At 37.7% G+C, this 22,074-nt stretch overlaps 2 protein-coding genes across 4 annotated transcripts in view; both read right to left on the bottom strand.

Moving 5' to 3' along the window:
- The window catches only part of LOC137071732 (LHFPL tetraspan subfamily member 7 protein), a 238,710-nt gene extending 222,904 nt beyond the window's left edge, over positions 1-15,806 (bottom strand). The window contains exon 1 of the mRNA XM_067439928.1: positions 15,058-15,806. Within this exon, the coding sequence (XP_067296029.1) occupies positions 15,058-15,369 (312 nt within the window). The 5' untranslated portion in view covers positions 15,370-15,806. The remainder of the gene's footprint in view (positions 1-15,057) is intronic.
- Positions 15,807-18,159: 2,353 nt separating this feature from the next.
- akap10 (A kinase (PRKA) anchor protein 10) overlaps positions 18,160-22,074 on the bottom strand; it is a 34,217-nt gene continuing 30,302 nt past the window's right edge. For all 3 annotated transcript variants that reach the window (XM_067437735.1, XM_067437736.1, XM_067437734.1), the window contains exon 15: positions 18,160-19,286. In XM_067437735.1, the coding sequence (XP_067293836.1) occupies positions 19,281-19,286 (6 nt within the window). In that variant the 3' untranslated portion in view covers positions 18,160-19,280. The remainder of the gene's footprint in view (positions 19,287-22,074) is intronic.

A 22,074-nucleotide genomic window follows, 5' to 3' on the forward strand; every position in this document is an offset into this window, starting at 1 on the left:
TAAGAGCATACCTCCATAATGCAGCACAGAAAACATGAGAGAGTATTTTCAAAAGAAGATCTACAGTATGTGGGTATGTGGGCAGTAACCAAGAAGATCAGGTTTTGCTGATTCAATTAGTGAGGAATGTATTGAATGTAAAATTCATCAAGAAAGGAACATAAAACACTCATACAGATTTTTATGCATTTGCTAGACGGTTTAATCCAAAGCTATATTTCATTTAAGGTAAAAATTTAATCAGTTCATGCATTCCTTAACCAAACCCAAGCCCTTGATGTTTCTAACATGCTTTAATATTTGAACTAAAGAAACCACTTTTTATACTCAAGTATGTAAATTCAGACATACACTTAATGAAAATGCTTGTTTTCCATTTAGAGATGGCTCACAATGTTTAACTAATTGCCCAATAAATGATTAGTCCAAGTGAGGCTCATTGTCTCATGTTTTTCAAGTCATAGGTTTTTCATCATAAGTGTTGTATTTCTGAAAGTGCATGTCAAGTTATAAAATATTCCAAGCATAAATACAACAAAAATTTGCACATCCCAAAAGAAATATTAGCATTCAAGAGAGAGACATTATTTATTATAATAAGGTTATACACAGACTGGACATAACATTATGACCACTGAAAGGTGAAGTGAATAACACTGATTATCTCTTCACCACGGCACCTGCTGGTGGTGGGATATATTAGGCACCAAATCAACATTTTGTCCACAAAGTTGATGTGTCAAAAGAAGGATAAATGGGCAAGCATGAGGGTTTGAGCGAGTTCGACAAGGGCCAAATTGTGATGGTTAGACTACTGGGTCAGAGCATCTCCAAAACTCTTGTGGGGTGTTCCCAATCTGCAGCAGTCTGTATCTGTCAATGGGAATGTGGCAAGACAGCAGAGGCAGTGTGATGCTCTGGGCAATGTTCTGCTGGGTGCTGCCATCCATGTGGATGTTACTTTGACACGTACCCCCTACCTAAGCATTGTTTCAGACCATGTACACTCTTTCATGGAAACGGTATTCCCTGGTGGCTGTGGCCTCTTTCAACAAGATAATGCTCCTAACACAAAGTAAAAATGGTTCAGCAATGGTTTGAGGAGCACAACGAGTTTGAGGTGTTGACTTGGCCTCCAAATCCCCAGGTCTCAATCCAGTCTAGCAATTTGCAGGACTTTAAGGATCTGCTGCTAACATATTGGTTCCAGATACCACAGCATCCAAAACAATATTATGTTAACATAATGTTATGCCTGATCAGTGTATCGAGTGCTGCAAGGATGGCACAATTTTGTATGCCAACCGGGTAGTTTGCATCCTTGGTTCCCTCAACAAAAAGTCAATAGGATTTTTCCATTTGTAGACCCACTTTATATTAGGTGGCCTTACTATGTGCTAACATTATAATTAATAATTTGATACAATGCACTTATTGTTACATACATGCTTTTACATTGTACTTACATTTTAAAAAATACCTGCATGTAATTATGTCTGTAATTAATTTCTATAGTTTCATTTGTAATTACACAGTTGGCACTTCCCTTACACTTAACCCTACCCTTAAACTTACCCATTTCACCACACCTGTCTCTAACTCTACCCGTATCTCACCTCAATATCAGCAAAGGTGCTTTGCAATACAATTTGAACACAGTAAGTACATTGTACTTATTTTTTGATGTAAGTACATAGTACTTAAGGCCACCTAATATACAGTGGGGCCCCGTTTGTTTTGGATTATTGGGGAAAATAAGCTCTATTAAACACAGACCTTATTTCAGGCATTTAACCAAAAACCCATTCAAAAAAAAACCCATTGACTTCATGACCATTAAACCAGAAGTGCAAAAAAAGCCTAATCCTATAAAGTAAGTACATGCAGCTAATAAATATCAATCATTGTATTATAATTACACTGTAACATGGACAATAACCCTTAAAATTAAGGGTTACCCTTGATTTTAGGGTGTCATTGTTACAGACTAATTATACATTTAAGTACTGGGTAATAATAATTAGTTACATGTACTTACTATATGGCTAGGGTAGGATTACTGAATTAGGGTTTGGTTTAGGGTTAGTAATTAATTATGCATGATTTACTGTTTTTACTTTGGTAAGTACACAGCAAATTACTGAGGGATAAAAACCTGGTGTTGGACATCTAGTGATAAAATCTGGTGTTAATTTACAAATATTATATGCTTTATCACTTGTTTAGTGATAAAGCACAGTGTTGCCTTTGGGTGATAAAGCACAGTGTTTCCTTTGGGTGTTAACAATCAACATCTGCGCATGTGCAGAGCATTTTAAATTTCCCAGCTCATCCTTCGGTCTCTCCATCTTTATGGATTTCCCTGCACACACAACGGTTACAAGGACAAGGTATAGTATAGTATTATTATCTTATCAACTTGTGATTTATTAATGAGCTTGTATAATGAGTAACGTAGCCGATGTGGTTGACTTAACTCTGTTAGCGTTTTTTTTTTTTTTTTTTTTTTTTTACACCTCAGTTTAAATTTAGCGCGCTTTTGATCCGCCATTCAGTTTAACATAACTGAATAACCCCCACTAACACACTAAATTCGTTAATGGAGGACGAGATTTACGTAAGTGACTTAATTTCGTTGTACTAATTTTGTAATAATGTAGCAGCATTAACATTATGTGTCATTTTTTAACTCACTGGACTTGGATAGTTATTTCTTCTCATTTGGCATAACGTCTTTCACCCCGTAACTACGAGTTAATTCTGGAGTTTTGAAATGTCATTCAAATGAGAAAGCAGACGTTAATCGAATGAATTAATTGCTCTTAATTTTTTGTTTCTTGTGTGACGCCGGGGCTCGATCCCTCGCCGAGCACCCACGGACAGCACGGTCCATCATTGTCGGCGCTGCGCATACTGATCGGCCTGCAACATTTTGCGAGTGAAATGCTCTGTGTGTTCTAGCAATCTTCTCGTGGTACTTTGATAACATACGCCGACCATTCTGTACAGCGCTCCAAAATGTCGAAAACATCGTAGGACACGCTTTTCTTCATGAACTGCTTCAGTCAATATATAGAAACTCAAGATCGAGTACGAGTGTGCAATGTCGTGGAATGTATACGCCAAAACTCATTTTGGCGTGCATATGATACGCTGTTTTTTGCGTGCAAATGATACGCAATTTATGGCGTATTATACATACGAACCCCCCACCCCACTACCCTAAACCTACCCAAGAGAGCGTGTCATATATACGCCATAAAGTGCGTATCATATGCACGCCGAAATGAGTTTTGGCGTATACATTCCACGACATTGCACACTCGTACTATTTGACATTTTTCGTCTTATTTTGTATTAGTTGAGCAGACATGCATTAGTGCCCTTCCATGCGCGATTTTTTTCTGTACAACTTAGTTCTAGCCTTTTCTAGTTGTAGCATTGTAAATCTGTAACAGTAGTGCTCATGTTTTGAATATAACGTTTTCTTGCTATGTGTTGGTATAAAAATAACCTGAAGTAAAACACAAAGTGACCTGATTATTTTGAGTCTTTTAGTTTGCTTTCTGCTTTGGAGGATTTTTGTTTCATGGAATATTGTTTATTATTGCAGAAGGAAACCACTTAAGGCCACAATCTATGTATGCCCGGCATTATTACTCTACAAACCTAAACGATCCTGAAAGGAAGACAGGCTATGTAAGTATCTCTGCTTGTTGATTGAAGATGTTTGAAACTTTATATCTTAGATTTTTTTAATGTGTTTGTTTTAACCAAATGTGTCTCTTTAACAGGAACGATACTATGTGTTTGGATCATTTTGAGGAGCGCTATCAACGCCAAGATCGTGGGATCGATGAATTGGGAAAGCAAGAACTGACAAAATGTAAAAATGCGTACATTGAATGCAATGTAAGTCGCTTTGGATAAAATCATCTGCCAAATGTAAATGTATTAATTTATAAAGGAATAGTATTTTTTATCAGACTGAATTACAAACCAGACAGTTTTTTAACATTAAGGTTGATTTAATATATACAATGTTGAATTTTTGTATTTTCAATTAAAACATTACTTGAGGAATGTTTCTTTGTTTAATCTTGTTTGAAACGCAGTAGAGATTTATCATGGTAAGATGTTATAGCATTGGAGTATAACAAGAAATTGTTTTATTCAATTGTATGTGTGACAACAATGGCTTTACTGTAGCGATTCCCGGCGAAAGCAAGAACTGACAAAAATGTTTTTTTATTTATTTAAAAATGGTATTGAATGCAGTGTAAGTCGCATTGGATAAAAGTGTCTGCCAAATACATAAATGTAATGGAATTGATATATTACAATTTCAATAAATATTCAAATAAATTTTTAGTCACTTGATTTTTTGGGGGGAAAAATAAAATAATATATATAAATTGTTTTAAATTTCATTCACAGTGCCATTTTAGTATTTAAGTATTTACATTAAATAAACATTAAATACACTGGGTGTGTGAGATTAATCACCATAAAGTGTTAAATGTACACTTATGAGTAATACATTTCTCAACACCTTGAGTGACTAAAAAGAAACACTAACACAGTGTTTGTATAACGAACACTTTCGTCAGTGTTGTTTTAACACTAGCAAAGATGGACCTGTATGTTCACCCGGAAAGTGATAATTTTAACACCCGTGGTGATAAATCTCCTAGGGGTGGGCGATATCTCGATATTTAAAATATATCGAGATATTTTTTCAGCTCGATATGGATTTGGACATATCGTATATATCGATATGTTGTTTATATTAAATTCTGATTCCGCCACTTTGCTCGTTTGCCTTCTCTGTGTTGTGCTCGCGGAGCCTCGCGCGCCTCCCGCCTCTTGCTTTTGTTCCCCCTCCCCTCGCGTGTTGTCTCATTGAACACGGCTGCTTCCACAACCAGGTGAGGATTAGTTATCATATTGACAAGCGCGCACGTTGTTCAGGACTCAGTTTAGAGACCATGTTTTCCTTCTAACACAACTGCTTGCTAAAATTCATAAAGAAATATTAATGTTCATCATAGTTCAAAGCGCACGTTTCACCCACAGTCAGGTGATTGACACTACTGGTGCGAGACGCGGTCGCAATCATGCCAGTTTATGATTCGTGTCTAACTGATCGCATAGTTTTCGGTTAAAATGTCAAAATGATCGCATATCATTTGAAAACATTTAAAAAGTATTGCAATATCATTACTATTATTATTTTGTCAGCTTTATCACGGGATTATGATGTATAGGTCTATTCACGTTTTAACCAAGAGTGAAAAACGCGACATCCCGGGTGTCCTGAGACACGCGGTGCTCTTCTGTCAGTTGTACTGTATCATATTATCATATAGCCTACCTTCTGACATTCATATTTCGTTCTGTAACTGGAAAAGAAGTGAAATTCAGCTCATGTGTAGCCTACATGAGCTGCATGATGAGTTTGAATTTTGTCAAACTCATGACAAACATCACTATTTGAATTTTGATACAAATTTAACAGGAAGTGGTGTTATGACAAAATCAGTTTATTTATATCTCAGTCATGCCCCCATCTTTCTGCAAAATGCTTACTGTTTACTTTAACTGTAAAAAAGGGAGTCTTTGATTCATCTTTTGAAAGCATGAAATAAATGAAAAGAAGGCAATATTATTTATTTTCTTTTACAGTTAAATTATTATTATGTATTTAATCAGGGAGTTTTTTATTTTTTTTTAAATGTCGCAAAAGCACTTGACTACCTCTTTGCACTTCAATTAAAAAAAAAAAGTTTTTGTGGTATTTGGCATATTTGTTTTTGCTGTAGTTTTTAGGGGGTCCTGTAAAGATATCGAGATATATATCGTATATCGAGATATAGCAAAATATATCGAGATATATTTTTTGCTCCATATCGCCCAGCCCTAAAATCTCCCAACATGTTTTTTGCTGTGTACGTGTAACATATGTAACAAGAATACCGTAAAAAACTTACCAGATAAAGTGTAACCAAAAGTTGACAGATAGTTGACCTGAATAAGACTGGAAGAACACCATATACTATACAGTTATGCCCAGTAAAAAACACCCCTTGTGGCAATACTGAGAATGCAGCACATGCAGTACTCGCACTGCATTATGACATACTGTACACATTGATTTCAATGATGCATGAAATCAAGTTTGCCTAGTTAGAATGTCTGAGAGCTTAGACTGGAAACATTGACATTTTTATGTATTCATGTAGCATACAGTATGTTTTGTGACAGCTAGATCTACTACAGTTATTAAACAAAGAATGATGAAAACAAACCAATTCATATGTAATGCATCTAATCATAATCAGTACTTGGTTTAACAACAAAAAAATAGCATCACCTCTTTGGAAAACTGCATTACCATTAGTTACAAAACAGATTCACTGAATCACATGTTCATGCCGTGAACCTAAACACAAGCCCCATGAGCCTTTGCTGCTATCTACAGAGAAAGGGGGCACTGGGCATGCTGAGAAACGTGTGTGTGTGACCGTATATGGGAAATATGTGACAGGAGTCTTAAAATAAATGGAATAATCTAAACACCAATGAGTCGAGGCAGGACCATATAGCGACATGATGAAAAAGTACTGTATTCATGTCTTGATGGTCGAGTGGGCACAAGCACCCGAACCTGAGAGAGGCAGCCATCCATTCATGACAACAGCCTCTGTCAGCAAATCTGAGTGAAGGAAGGAAAGAGAGAAAGACAGATAGAGCACTCCTTTGAGTGATAAGCCAGTGCTAATTGCATGAAAAAATAATGTGATAGAAATGGTAAAGCATGTCAGTTTAGAAAATAATATCAGAATGATGTACCTGCTTATTTTTAAGGTTCTAAGCACAGAAGATGCAGGACCCCTTGTACTGTTTTGCCAACTATTCTTGTTCTGCTCTAAAAGTGTCTGAGCGTGAGACCGAAAATGATAGAGGTCTCAAATTGATGGAATGGTCCCAATCCCCCCTAAAATGACAGAAATCATATTTGGAAAAATAATAACTTGAAGTGTAATTTAATTTGATTGTTTAGTTTGTCTCACATCCCATTTGATTACATGGAAAGGGCAGGGTTTATGAGGTATACTGCATCCAGTCACCTGGGGGCGATCAAAACATTTGGCTTTACTTTTCAAGACACACATTCTTAATAGGCGGTGCTGTAAGTATATCTGCATTTTACGGGATAAATTCTACATCCTTTTTTCTCTGAATACCTGAATTAAGCCCTGCAATAATCATGATTTAAAATGTAACTTTTCTCTGAATCCTTCAGTTCCCTCTAATACATGTTTTTTTGGTTTGTTTGTTTGTTTGTTTGTTTTGGGGGGACAAAAAGATAACAAAAATAATTTTGCTAAATGTAATGGTTTTGTAGATATACAGTGCCTTGTGAAAGTATTCGGCCCCCTTGAACTTTGCAACCTTTTACCACATTTCAGGCTTAAACCATAAAGATATAAAACTGTAATTTTTGTGAAGAATCAACAACAAGTGGGACACAATCATGAAGTGGAATGAAATGCATTGGATATTTCAAACTTTTTTAACAAATCAAAAACTGAAAAATTGGGCGTGCAAAATTATTCGGCCCCCTTACTTTCAGTGCAGCAAACTCTCTCCAGAAGTTCAGTGAGGATCTCTGAATGATCCAATGTTGACCTAAATGACTAATGATGATAAATAGACTCCACCTGTGTATAATCAAATCTCTGTATAAATGCACCGTGATAGTCTCAGAGGTCCGTTTAAAGCGGAGAGAGCATCATGAAGAACAAGGAACACAGCAGGCAGGTCCGAGATACTGTTGTGGAGAAGTTTAAAGCCGGATTTGGATACAAAAAGATTTCCCAAGCTTTAAACATCCCAAGGAGCACTGTGCAAGTGATAATATTGAAATGGAAGGAGTATCAGACCACTGCAAATCTACCAAGACCTGGCCGTCCCTCTAAACTTTCAGCTCATACAAGGAGAAGACTGATCAGAGATGCAGCCAAGAGGCCCATGATCACTCTGGATGAACTGCAGAGATCTACATCTGAGGTGGGAGACTCTGTCCATAGGACAACAATCAGTCGTATACTGCACAAATCTGGCCTTTATGGAAGAGTGGCAAGAAGAAAGCCATTTCTTAAATATATCCATAAAAAGTGTTGTTTAAAGTTTGCCACAAGCCACCTGGTAGACACACCAAACATGTGGAAGAAGGTGCTCTGGTCAGATGAACCAAAATGGAACTTTTTTGGCAACAATGCAAAACGTTATGTTTGGCGTAAAAGCAACACAGCTCATCACCCTGAACACACCATCCCCACTGTCAAACATGGTGGTGGCAGTATCATGGTTTGGGCCTGCTTTTCTTCAGCAGGGACAGGGAAGATGGTTAAAATTGATGGGAAGATGGATGGAGCCAAATACAGGACCATTCTGGAAGAAAACCTGATGGAGTCTGCAAAAGACCTGAGACTGGGACGGAGATTTGTCTTCCAACAAGACAATGATCCAAAACATAAAGCAAAATCTACAATGGAATGGTTCAAAAACAAACATATCCAGGTGTTAGAATGGCCAAGTCAAAGTCCAGACCTGAATCCAATCGAGAATCTGTGGAAAGAACTGAAAACTGCGGTTCACAAACGCTCTCCATCCAACCTCACTGAACTCGAGCTGTTCTGCAAGTGCAAAATTTCAGTTTCTCGATGTGCAAAACTGATAGAGACATACCCCAAGCGACTTACAGCTGTCATCGCAGCAAAAGGTGGCGCTACAAAGTATTAACTTAAGGGGGCCGAATAATTTTGCACGGCCAATTTTTCAGGATTTTGATTTGTTAAAGTTTTACAGTTTTATATCTTTATGTTTGAAGCCTGAAATGTGGCAAAAGGTCGCAAAGTTCAAGGGGGCCGAATACTTTCGCAAGGCACTGTATAAGCTGATGTGTTTGTTAGTGTGGCCCATAATGACTATTGTATATCTTTTGAATGCAATGTTCAAACTTTACCAAACCTGGTACACACGGACAGCAGGACATTTTGAAGAAACGTGCCAAAGTTCAAGAATATCTGATGCCAGTGAGGATAACAGCTAATGTTGTCCATTAGAGGTAAAATAATGAATTAAATTCTTTGGTCTTATAGAATCAGTGTAAATGATTCAATAGCCTCACATGTATTTAAAACACACACACAAAATAATTTTGCAGAATAAATGTGACCATACTATTTATATCCAAATGAAATTGAAACCATATTTGTGTCAGACATGATCTTTTAATACATATAATAATACTTAAGATTTCTAAGTATTACAAAATACATGGCAGTTGTATTACTGCACTGTCTACATGAGCTGTTGGTGCATGGACGCAAGATAATAATAATTTATTTCATAATCCTCATTAACAGAGCTTAAAAATTTTTTTTAATTTGCAGAGACAATTAAATGTGCAGTGTCAATAATGACCCTTTTCAAAGAGGTTTTCAAAACACCCTCCTGCCTTTGGTCAGGTCACGTCGATCCGACACTCAAAAGTCAAAGCCAGTGTTTATGCTTTTGGGTAATCAGCCTACCAATGGTTTACTTACAGTTGTCTTAGCACATTAAACTGGGAGAAGCAAAAGTATTTAACACTGAAAACATTATTATGCACATCAACCTTAAAGAGCTTGATTATGTTTCTGAGTTAACTATAAAACGCACATCTTTATCTCCAAAACAACAAAGATGGCAGGGCCAACAATGCTCATAAATAAATGATTCAGCAGTCAGTGCTGTGTACACTCAGTTATGTACTGAAGCATTTAGCAGAAGCCACGCACACATCACTGCCAAACGATACTCCCAAATCCATTCCTTTCTTTCCTTCTGTAACGCCTTGTGTATGGGCGGAACATCTTTATCCTCCGCCCTTCAAATTCCACTAAAAATCAAAGAAATGCAATTTATTAATATCTCCTTTCAAATGCTAATGTTTTATCCATACATAAATCATAAGAAACAAGATTGTGTGTGCTCCAGACAGAGAGAGAGAGAGAGAGAGAGAGAGAGAGAGAGAGAGAGAGAGAGAGAGAGAGAGAGAGAGAGAGAGAGCTTTAGGGTTTATGGGAGCAAGAGGAAGGCTTCTGTGATCTGTGTGATCTAAAATGGAAAAGGTCTGTTGAAAACAAAGCAACAGAAGCTGTACTATACATTTATTATTATTTATTTACTGTATATATGTCGGTCTGGGAAACCGGAAATAAAATGATTAATTTATTCATGCATTCATTTTAATTTAATACAGCGAAAATGTATTTTTAGGGCAAGGGGGGGATGAAGTGCATTAGCTTAAAGGGGTTCTTCACTGCTGGCAAAAAAAAGGATATACAGTAGAAAGTCAAAAAAGAAAGAAATCGATGCTACCTGACTAGAGAAAACCAAGAAAAAAAGGCTGTTGTCTGTCTTCACTTTTGCCAAACAAGTAGAAAAACTTCTACACCCATAATGCACTGGCCATTAGTGTTGTCATGGGTACCGACTCAAATGAAAAATGTGAACACCTCTGAAATTTTTAAACACCTCTGATTGGCTATTGTGTTCACACGCTCAACATTTATGTCTGTGATTGGCTTTAATGATCCATGCTCCAAAAACGTTAGACGTCTTTGAGCCCTTACACAGATATACATTGGAGTATTTAAAAGCAGGCATCTATCAGTGGATATATTCGGGATTAGCTGAAAGACGACTTCAAATGCATCCATGAAGTCAGTACCCATGACAACACTATGGGCATGATGCCGTCCAAGGCCAGTCCCCCAGTCTCCTATGGATACACCCGATCAGAGTCAAATATCACCATGTATAAGTAGAAAATAATACTTAGCAAACTTTTAGTGGAAATTTTAGGCTGCAAAGGAGTCAACATTTCAAACCGAATGTCCACGAACAGTGTTTTACGCCAAATTGAAAAGAACTGCCATTCTGTTAGTTTCACCCAACTAATAGAAGTGCATCACTCTTAATGTGACTCACAGATAATGTCAAAGCTGGTGGCGAAATCACGGAAGTATTCATATGGTGTTCAAATTGTGTGTCCAAGGATTTCTGCATTTTCCTGTGCGACAGAGGAGTTCTGCACTGCAACTCGGCAGGGCCCTTATTTAGAGAGCGAGATAACGTACCTCCATTTTTCTAGAGTCCATTTTAAAACCCTTGTCACATACATGTGTATACGTCATTATCAAAGCAAGTTGGTAATATCTGGATACAAAACTTATTTGATCACTGCCATTAGTAGTGAAGACAGTATGCCTAAAAAGATCTGATTTGAGAAAACAATCTGAACATATCCTCAATGTCCAAAAAAATGTGATCCTCCCTGACAAATTATTAAATATTAAAAAGGGTACTTCAGCACTGGGAAGATTAATCTGTATTTAAACTGGGTCATTAATGTAGTAGAAATGTGAAATTATTTTTGAATTTGGTGCCTTCTAGACTGAGAAAAGACAGAAAATGTATTTTTGTCTCATGGGGATGAAAGACTACAATTCCCAGAATGCTTCGCTGCCCTGTGAGGCCATTCCCAAAGCCACCGCTACTGGATTACTGTGACTGAGTTAGAGAAGACACTACAATTAAATACTGAACGTGTGTGTTCAATATAATGAGTGAGTCGCCGCGCGAGTATCACAGCACTAACGCTGCAGGAGTCAGATTACATTTAACGTCATAAATGAGCTGATGAGCTCTCGTGATGAGAGCTGAGGAAATCACGGCAGCGCTTGCGGCATACATTCACAATCATTCGAATATACTCCAGGGTTTCAACTGATACAAAGCCATATGCTAATCACTGAAGTAAACCTTTAACGAATTCTTGACTAGAATACAACAGGTCTAAAGACCCCCCCTTAAGAAATTGAATATTGAGCAACACATCTGGTGTAAAAAGAAGAACATCAACTTCAATGAATGCGTTTCCTCTTGCCTTTTCTTTCCATCACTATTATCATTTCATAATATCTGACATATTTCATAACAACTTGTGTATCATTCTGTTCAATTAACAAAATGCACACAGAGCTGCTTTTTTAGTTCACATGTATTTCACGCATAAATCTCTATTATGTCAGGAGCTGTCAATATGAGCCCACTTTGCACATCCATCACAATAAATCCACATTTCCCACTTATGCAAATCAACCTGTTTCAGTTCTGCAGGTGTGTAGGAAAGAGTGACAGTGTTGTTGTTGTCAGTTAGTGTTTAAGGACAAAACTACAATTCAAAAATTAAGGAGAATTCAAACTGATTCATAAAGAATTCAACGCAGCTTAAATAAATATAGATGAGAGGTCAAATGCGGTTCAAATTTAAACACAAAAAATTCTTCACACTTTTAAGAAATGTGTTTGTTTGGAGATTCTGACAGTGAGACAAATTACTGTTCCAATATCGAAAACAATGTGTTTATACTTTATAGTGTGCTTTCACTGAAAATGGGTCAAAGATGAAACAAAGAGAATCGAACAGTTAACAGTGTGAAATAAAAGATGCACCTTTTGGCCATTTTATATAAGACAGAGTAATATGATATGTTTGCTATTATAACTGCACAGCAGCACTGAGTGCACTGAAAATACAGGCAGATGTCCCCCAAGGACAAATCAACTATGAGTGTGTTAAGGACAATGCGATAAAGTCTGATAAACACATTTGCTGAGTCCAAAATCACATACTCTCCTGAGTAGGAACTTATTTAAAATTTCATGGACACTAAAAATGTATGTTCTATATAGTATGAATGTGTGTAGTATGAACTGTATGAACTGTGTGTAGTATGAACTAGTATGAATCCGGAAGCACTACATTCGCCATTCTGTCATTATCATTATGAACAACTAGTGTCGGTTGTGTCGCTTCACTCACTGCCATTCATAAATCCTCTCCCGTGGCCTCATGGGATAGTGAAGTGTATGCGCACTTCAGAATCTCACTGGAAGTAGTAGGTCATCAAAGTATATTTTGCCTACTCTTTTACTGTGAATTCAGACATGCTTATTTTGTCACATACTGTCTTTAACCTACTATATATAGTATGTGATTTTGGATGCAGACTCATGTTTGACTAACCTTTCAGGATATCTTAAACCTCTATCACTTTGCTTAGGTGATGGCTTTTTTTTAAATTTACACGTTTTTAGACGCAACTAAAATTTGTAAAGGTTCTGCAAAAGGAAATTTCAACAGGCTGTGTAAAACTATGTTTTTATTCTTGCCAGTAGGACTGATCAGCGTTGCTCCCATTTCAACTCTTGCTTTATGGGCTTTGAATTATTGAAAATGACTGCTGCACTTTGCTGCTAAGAATAGACCTATATACTGGATGTCAAATGAGCAAAAACTCCCATGGTCCTGCACTGAGATAAGCAACGTTTGCTCTTTTTTTCCAACATTATGAAGAGGGAACGTGCCAGAAGTCATCTAAGCCATGCGATTTCTGTATTTGTATAGCACCTTTCACAATCCATGTTGTTTCAAAGCAAAATAACGGTGTATAGATCAATATAATGGTGATTATACAATTAAGGCACTTTTGACCACTTATACTTATGAAATCTATCTAATTAAAAAAGAAAGAAAAAAGAACAATAACAAAAACACCTTCACAATCGGTTACACTTTATGTTAAGGTGTCGGTATTACAGTGTAATTATACATTTAAGTACTGAGTAATAATAATTACCTATGTGTACCAACTCTTATCTTGGATTAAGATAAGAGTTTGGTTTAGGGTTAAATTGCATGTAGTTATGCATAATTCAATACAGTAGTTACATGTAACGTGTAACAATGACACTAAAATAAAGCATTACCAAACATTAATTACATAGTGTTTAGAATAAAGATTGATCATGGACTTGAACAACCAACAAAGAGGAATAATCTAGCTTGAGGTAATGTGTGATGATGCAGATTCTTGATACTGTGTGTGATGTTATGAAAATTGCATCACTTTCTGGAGAAAAAGTCAGAGGTTTGGCAAAATGACACTATAGGTACGCTCGGGATTTTTAAGAAAAAGAGGGGGGGGGGTTACTAGGTTACTAAATTCATAACCTTGAATTTAGTTAAATGTTGCAATAACTTGCAAGATGTATGATATTCCATCATGTAAGCAAAGTCAACAGTGATTATAAGGTGATTGGTTTTATTTCTTTAACATGTTCATGTTCTCAATGACTATTCTATTCTTGGGTTAAGAGTAGATGTCAGTTTTCTCTGACAGCCCAAATGTTGCTGTGTTTTAGCCTATCAGGTGGTTTGGGCGCTATTAGACCTATTTTAAACTAAAACACTTAAATAACTTACATTACGATTAAATTGCTTGCTGGGGTAGTTACACTGTACTATGCAAATAAGTACAGAGTAATATTAATGTAATATTACTATAGAGTTATGGATTAGGGTTTGGTTTAGGGTTAGCTGTAATTATGCATAATTTACTGTTATTACTTTAGTAAGTACTTGTAGTAAAATAAAGTGTTCCCATAAAAACTCAAAATGACATTTCTGATGTTTAAACTGTCACAATAGCCAAAAAGTTACTTTTTAAAGTAGAATTTCACTGATTTGAAAACTTTTTATGAATTTACTGTGAAGGCAAATTTAAAGTCTGGATGGAGAACAAGTCCAAATTTAACATGTAAATACTAAAAATAGTGGAAATGACATTAAAGTACAAAAAAATAATAATAAATAAATAGCCTAACTTTTTATACGTTTTAATCTATTCTTTAAAACTAAAAATAAAATGAATAAAAGCATACTTTTTTTTTGTTGTTGTTGTTTGTTTGTTTTTAGCCTGGGACAGAAAAGTGCGATTGTTGCTTGTGCACGAGCCATACAGGCTGATGTTGATGTAATTCAGGCTGTGTTAGATTCAAAAGTTGCTGTATCCTCAACATTTTTACATTCGCTTTGGGTTAGTATTTTCGATACTTATCATTGTGCTCTTATTTAAGTCATATTCATATCCAGCCTACCTGCCAAGAACTTGAAGGAATCTCTTGAAATTTGCCCAGCCCGCCGAAGGTGTAACATCTGTACATATGATCCATAGACTCGGAGCAGTGCCACAGGAGCCCGAAACTCACGGAGTCCTTGTTTTTCAGGTGGTCCTTCACTATCCATGCGGGAGAGATGAAACTGAAACTGCAAACAGCGACCAGGGCGGAGGACAGGAGCACCCAAAAACACCCGACACAGCTGAACATCCTCACGGCAACGTGGGGTAACGAGACCGGAGACAGATCGATTCCCAGCCCTTTCCAATTCCGATCAAACAGCGCGTGCATCTGGAGCGCGCTCACTCACTGTGTGACAGCAGATGAGCACTAATAATCACATAAACACATGAGTTACCGAGTGCCACGAAGAGACAGATGCACCACAGTGAACTAGTGAACATATGCACGCGCAACTTTACAGTTAAATGTAATTCCAACACGATCCAGTTTAATAAAGAAGATACTCCAGTTAATTCATCTGAGAGGAGGCAGGTGGAGGACAATAGACAACCGTCACACCCAGAGCTCAAGCACTCAGCTGAGCAGCCACCAGCAGGTGCTCACTATGTAGTAAATATCTGAATCCTGTACGCTTGAAATAATCACTGCCCACACACAACCACCATCATCTTCCTCTCGGCACTGAGTCGCAGCTCGCGCGCCGCAGGAGTGCGAGCACAACTTACTGCGCTACAAGCCTGTCACAGTCACATGGACGTGGGCGTCACCGCCCCTGCCAAGGTGTTCAGACGAGTTTGATTCATGAAAATCCGAATCACATACATTTTTTATCCCCCCCCCCCCCCCCCCCCCCCAAAAAAAAAAAAACGAAACCCCTCAAGTTTCAAGCTCACATGCCACCATAGTTTTCAATGCTGCGTTTCATTCGCCTGCCTAACCTCAACTCGCACTCATAAAAGCACATTATTAAATATAAGATGGTAAAGCGTAATCCAGCAATAAAAATGTATAACAACGTAAACAACAATAAAAACAGGTATGATTCGTATTTGAGCTATCGTATTAGTTTTCTGAAGTGATCCGTTTCCAAACAGTGTAAGTGTATCGTGTCTTACACTGCCCTCTGGTGGTGACATGCCATGGACTTTTCACCTGTAGGCGACTATGAGAATGGGAACATAGTATTGAATGCATGAGCACAAACGCCGTGAAAATTTCTATCAGTTTTTCAAGTTATGTTAAATGTAATATATTTCATTGGCTAAAAACTTTCCTAAAATGATACACCCACCTGCCACTTTATAATGCTAACTGCTTGTTAACGCAAATATCTCTATTGTCAGTAACTTAATCCATTTAGGCATGCAAAATATGTCGGGGAGATCTGCTGAAGCAATCAGATAGGGGAAGAAAGGTGATTTAAAGGGATTGTTCACCCAAAAATAAAAATCCTGTACTTAATTACTCCCCCTTCATTTCGTTCCAAACGCGTACGACTTTCGTTCATCTTCAGAACACAAATGAAGATCTTTTTAATGAAATCTGTGTGCTGTCTGTCCCTCCATTGGCTCTACCACTTTGACGCTTCAAAAATCTCATAAAGAGATTGAAAAACGAATCGAAATGTATTGAGAGGTTTAGTCAAAATTTTCTGAAGAGACACGATCGCTTTATTTGATGAACAGATTGAATTTAGGGTTAGGCTATTACCAATGAGGTATGTTCTTGCATGTCAAGGTTCAGTTGAGCTTCTGTTTTTGTTCATTGATCAAAGTTTAAATGTGAATAAAAGATTCAATCTGTTCATCAAATAAAACTATTGTCTCTTTATAATATTTGGACGAAGCCGCTCAATTCATATGGATTAGTTTAATGAACTCTAAAGGAACTTTTTGAAGCGTTAAAGTGGTAGTCTAACTGTCAATGGAGAGACAGAAAGTTTTCAGATTTCATCATAAAGATCTCTTTATTTGTGCTCCGAAGATGCCCGGAAAGTCTTACGGGTTTGGAACGACATGAGGGGGAGTAATTCATGACAGGATTTTTTATTTTTGGTGAACTATCCCTTTAAGTGACTTTGAATGTAGAATGGTTGTGTGCCAGATGGACTGGTCTGAGTATTTCAGAAACTGCTGATCTACTGGGATTTGCAAGAACAACAATCGCTAGGGTTTACAGAACCCTTGTTACAACCAAGGTCTGCAAAAGAGTGTCTCTGAACAAACAACACGCCAAACCTTAACGCAGACAGGATATAGCAGCAGACCTGTCAGCTAAGAACAGGAGACCGAGGCTACAATTTGCACAGGATCACCAAAATTGGACAATAGAAGACTGTAGAAACATTGCTTGGTCTGATCAGTCTCGATGGTATAGTTAGAATTTGGCATAAACAACATGAAAGTATGGATTCATCCGGCCTTGTATCAACAGTTCAGGCTGGTGATGGTGGTGTAATGGTGTGGGGGATATTTTCTTGGCACACTTTGGGGCTCTCAATACAAACTGAGCATTGTTTAAATGCGATAGCCTACCTGAGTATTGTTGCTGACCATGTCCATTCCTTTATAACCAGTGTTCCTATCTTCTGATGGCTACTTCCAGCAGGAAAACGCATCAAATCTTCAGAACAAAGCTCAAACAATCTCAAACTGGTTTCTTGAACATGATAAGATCAGTTCTGAGGTCAAAAGGGGGTCCAACCCGGTACTAGCCTGGTGAACCTAATAGAGTGGCTAGTGAGTGTATTTTAATGCTTTTGCATTTTCCTTCAAAACCTTTGTGATGGAATAAAGCTGAGGTGGAAAGCAAAACAATATTTCAAAACATTTGTGAGAGAAAGCAAAATATTTCAAATATTTTTTCTCTAAAATGTTAAATTGTATTTAACTTTCTACCTATTGGTCAATGCAAAAACACTAACCAATGGCAACCTTTCACAACTTAATTTCTGCTGAAGTGTTTGATGCATGCTTTTCATGCCTAAAATTTTGACTTTGGTGTCACTTTATTTTCTCTTAATTTTTAATCGAGTTATGCTCGATGCATACACAAATCCAGTTTCAGAGAGGATATCGATCCTGCCTAGACCAACAAAAGAAAAACACTGCGTCAAGGGACGTTTCAACATTATATGTATTTAAATCAAACACATTTAAATATATTATAGATTAAGTACACATATATGTCTGAAAACATATTAGTGGTACATAGTACCAAAAGTCATTTGCCTGTTTCTCGTCCACATCTCAATGAGGTCCAAAGCAATAACTTCATGTCCAAGTACGCATTTCAAAAACAGTCATCATTGAGATTTGCTTAGACAGAGTTTTGACATATCATACAAAAGAAAAAGAAAAAGACAATCACCATAAAAATAACTAACATTAATATATGGCGGTAAACCAGGAATCCACATTTATATAGAATGGGGATAAACATTGCAGTTCTGTTTGTTTATCTCTACAGTCTAGAATCAGGTTTTAGATGGAGTTCTGCGGTCAGGGAACGTTCTCCAGCTCCCATTCCAGTTTCACATCAGTCACTTCAGCTCCATGAGAGAGGGAGAGAACAGTCTCAGACACTGACTGACTTGCATCCACTATGGCATACCATAAAACTGTACATAGCCTAGCCACCTTGGGGATTTCTGCATTTAGTTTTTCTCTTTATTTGTACTAAAAAAAAAGGGCCTAAGCACTTCATAGCCACTCTTTAAAAAGGTGAACGAAAAAGAAAGATAAAAGAGAAGTGTGAGATAAGAACTAAGATGAGGAAGGAAAAATCTTAGTGAACTAGTCACCGCCACTTTGTAGACCAGTTCCTGTTCAGAATCCTGTGTGCTTCCTGTTGGTCGACATGGTAAGAGCGAAACGCAACAGCAGGTGGTTTTTGAAACTCCACAGCTTGTGTCCATGTTCAGTCAGTCTTGTTCTGTAACAGCGCTCGCTTGTTTGTTTACGCCTGTACTTTAACTCATTTAGCTCCTCTTCAAATAATCAACACAAATCCTTCCGAGTCCTAGAAATGATGGGATGGATCATACAGAAATTGGATTTTGGCTATTAGTGTGCGAATCTAAACACTCACGCTCTCACACAAAAACACATGCAGGAAGTCACGGAATGCCTCTTTCGGTCCTCGCTGATATGTTAACGCAGTTCAGCTCTGTGATCGTCTTCAGGTCGTTTGGGCGTCAGGAGGGAGGGCACGAGCTGCTTCCACACTGAACGACAGGCTCATAGCTGGTGAAAACAGAACAGATCAGATTCTGCACAGCTTCTCAAGAGATTCAGACTCAGAGAATCAAACCTTCCTTTGCACCTACAGAAGTATGCCTGAGATCCTAAGGCTCTGTTTACACCTGGTATTAAAGGGATAGTTCACCCAGAAGATTTTTGGAAGAATGTGTGTAACCAAGCAGAGAGAGAGCAACCATTGACTATTTTTTCCGCCCTACTATGGTAGTCAATGGTTGCTCTCTATCTCTGCTTGGTTACACACATTCTTCCAAAAATCTTCTTTTGTGTTCAGCAGTAAAAGAATTTCATACAGGTTTGGAACAACTTGAGGGTGAGTAAATGATGACAGAATGTACCTTTTTTGGGTGAACTATCCCTTTAAGATGCGTTTTGGTCGATCGGATCACAAGTGGATAATGCTAAATACAGGTGTAAACGGGGGTCTAAAACATTTTGAGCTTGTCTCCTTTCAACCACTTCTAGAGGTAATCGAAAACACATTCATGTGGTCGAATGCATTTGTAAGACCGCTTACTCACAGGCTACTGACTTCATGTGTAAAAATTATGTGAAGCGTGCTAGACAGACGGGATTTGAAAAACGTACCAGGCAAAATGTTCTCTCACCATTCCTGATTTCTAACACACACACACTCAGTGTTCAACTGGTCTTGCGGCTGTCAGAGAAGAAACTAAATCTGCTGCTCTCCGTATGTTTTTCTGTCATCTCCGGTTGCGTACATATGTAAATTGTGCAAGGTTCTTTTGTCCATTAGATCAAAAGATCTGGAAAAAAATCCACACATTTACCTGTCCATAGACAATCCCCTTGAAGAAATCAGGACAAAAGTGGTTGAAAGTGGACAAAACAGACAGATTAAAACACCAGGTGTAAATGTGCCACGGGAATGTGTCTCCTTTGTCTACTTGAGATCCGATCGACCAAAACATCTTAATACCAGGTGTAAACAGGGCCTAAAAGAAGCCTAAATTGGCTACTAACACACAATAACCATTTAAAAAGGCGAAGAAATGAAACATCTGGCATCATTTTCTCACTCTCACTTGGTTCCAAACCTGCAAGACTTTCTTCTATTAAGCCTAAACTGATTGGGTCGGCAAAATGACGAACAAGGAAAATGTGCATTTCTGAATATTTAAATATTTGAATATTTGTATTGTGGTTTGTAATGCGCCATCCAAGAATTAAGAAGTGCATCATTTACATCAAGCCAGTTATCGCAAAATAAACCCAGACAAGCGATAACCGGCTGGATGTACATTATCACGTTTAGTGCATGCCTACCTAAGGAAATAAATAGACATAACATATTGATTTGTTATTATTGATTGAATTCAAATTGTATTAGCTCACTAAATGCAAAGCTCCCGCAAAGTAAAACAGTTCCTAGCAAAAAGCTTTGTGGGCGTTTTCACACTTTCACACATCATGTGTTGTTTTTTCAGAATTAGGGGCATTTATTGGTTGCAATGTTGCATTTTCTTCTTGGTTCAGATCGCTTTCACAAAGCAACTTTTCAAATCATTCAACTGTCCTCCTATTGGTCAGAGTTTCCTCTGCGTCATCCATCAAGTTGATTGACAAGTTTGCTCCATGAGCTTATTCTGGTTTTATTTCAAACACTACTATACGAATGTATCCGTCATTCCCGCTGTTAAATTATATACAACATTTGCATGAATACTGCAGCAAATTCAAACACTCTCTCTGGATCTTCCAGCGCTGTCTAGAGGTGAACTGTTTCAAGACACACTACGAATGTTATAATGCGGTTAGAGCAGGAATCAAGAGACAGAGAAGCGCAATCCGCTTAAATAAGGGAGAAAACGCACCAGGTTCTGAAACAAACGCTCAGGTGTGAAAGCAACCAGAGTCTAGATGGACAAACAAGATGAACATTTAAGGAATAATGTAGTAAAGTCATACCACTTATTAAACAGATTTTCAGAAAATAAATTACTTGGAAATTAAATATTTATTTGAAAAGAATAAATTAATTTGATTTCACAGAGCGTGAGGAGTGATATGAGAGACATGAAAGAAGCACCAGCTTCAGATACCCGGAAGAGCCATCTGTTAAACAATATTTTATTGATGACGGTTGTTAGCCTGACAAGCCAGACCCACATCAAGATGTTTGGTCTGGAAACTCACTATTGACAGGGCTCAATCCGAGGGGCGGGATAAACGGTTGTCTTTCAAACTCCCTCTGCACGGTGTGCATGCAATTGGATAGCGCTACAAACAACCGATTCGAAAGACCGCCGTTCGCCAGTTTCTGTGTTTATTAGAAGCACGCAAACGCAACTCAGCCGTCATTATGTTAAGCCCCGCCCACCGACTCTACACACGATGTGACTGGCCAGCCCAGAGTTTCGCGTTTACAGCTCAGAAGTGATTTGAGAGTTGCTAGACGACACTCGCGGGTAGATTAGATTTGCTGCCGCTAGGGTGCGTCTAGATTTCTAGGCTAGACGGTTGTGACTAACCTTTAAGAATCAAGCATTCCACAGAGCTAATGTAATGTCATTTGGCACAGCTGATGTCAAACTTTACTTGACACTTCTTAACTCACCTTTGAACTTGCTGCTATATTTGTGTTTTTTGAAAAGATTGACAGCTTCTGTCTCGGCTCACCTTCACTGTTTGATAAATGATGCACCAAAATAAAATAAAAACTGAATTGAAAACAAATATTCAGTTTCAAAAATAGATTTGGAGGACCAAAATCATTGACTAAAAGTGATGTTTAGTATGCACTTCTCTGATA

This window comes from Pseudorasbora parva, chromosome 3, assembly GCF_024679245.1.
Source record: "Pseudorasbora parva isolate DD20220531a chromosome 3, ASM2467924v1, whole genome shotgun sequence".
NCBI classification, from domain to species: domain Eukaryota; kingdom Metazoa; phylum Chordata; class Actinopteri; order Cypriniformes; family Gobionidae; genus Pseudorasbora; species Pseudorasbora parva.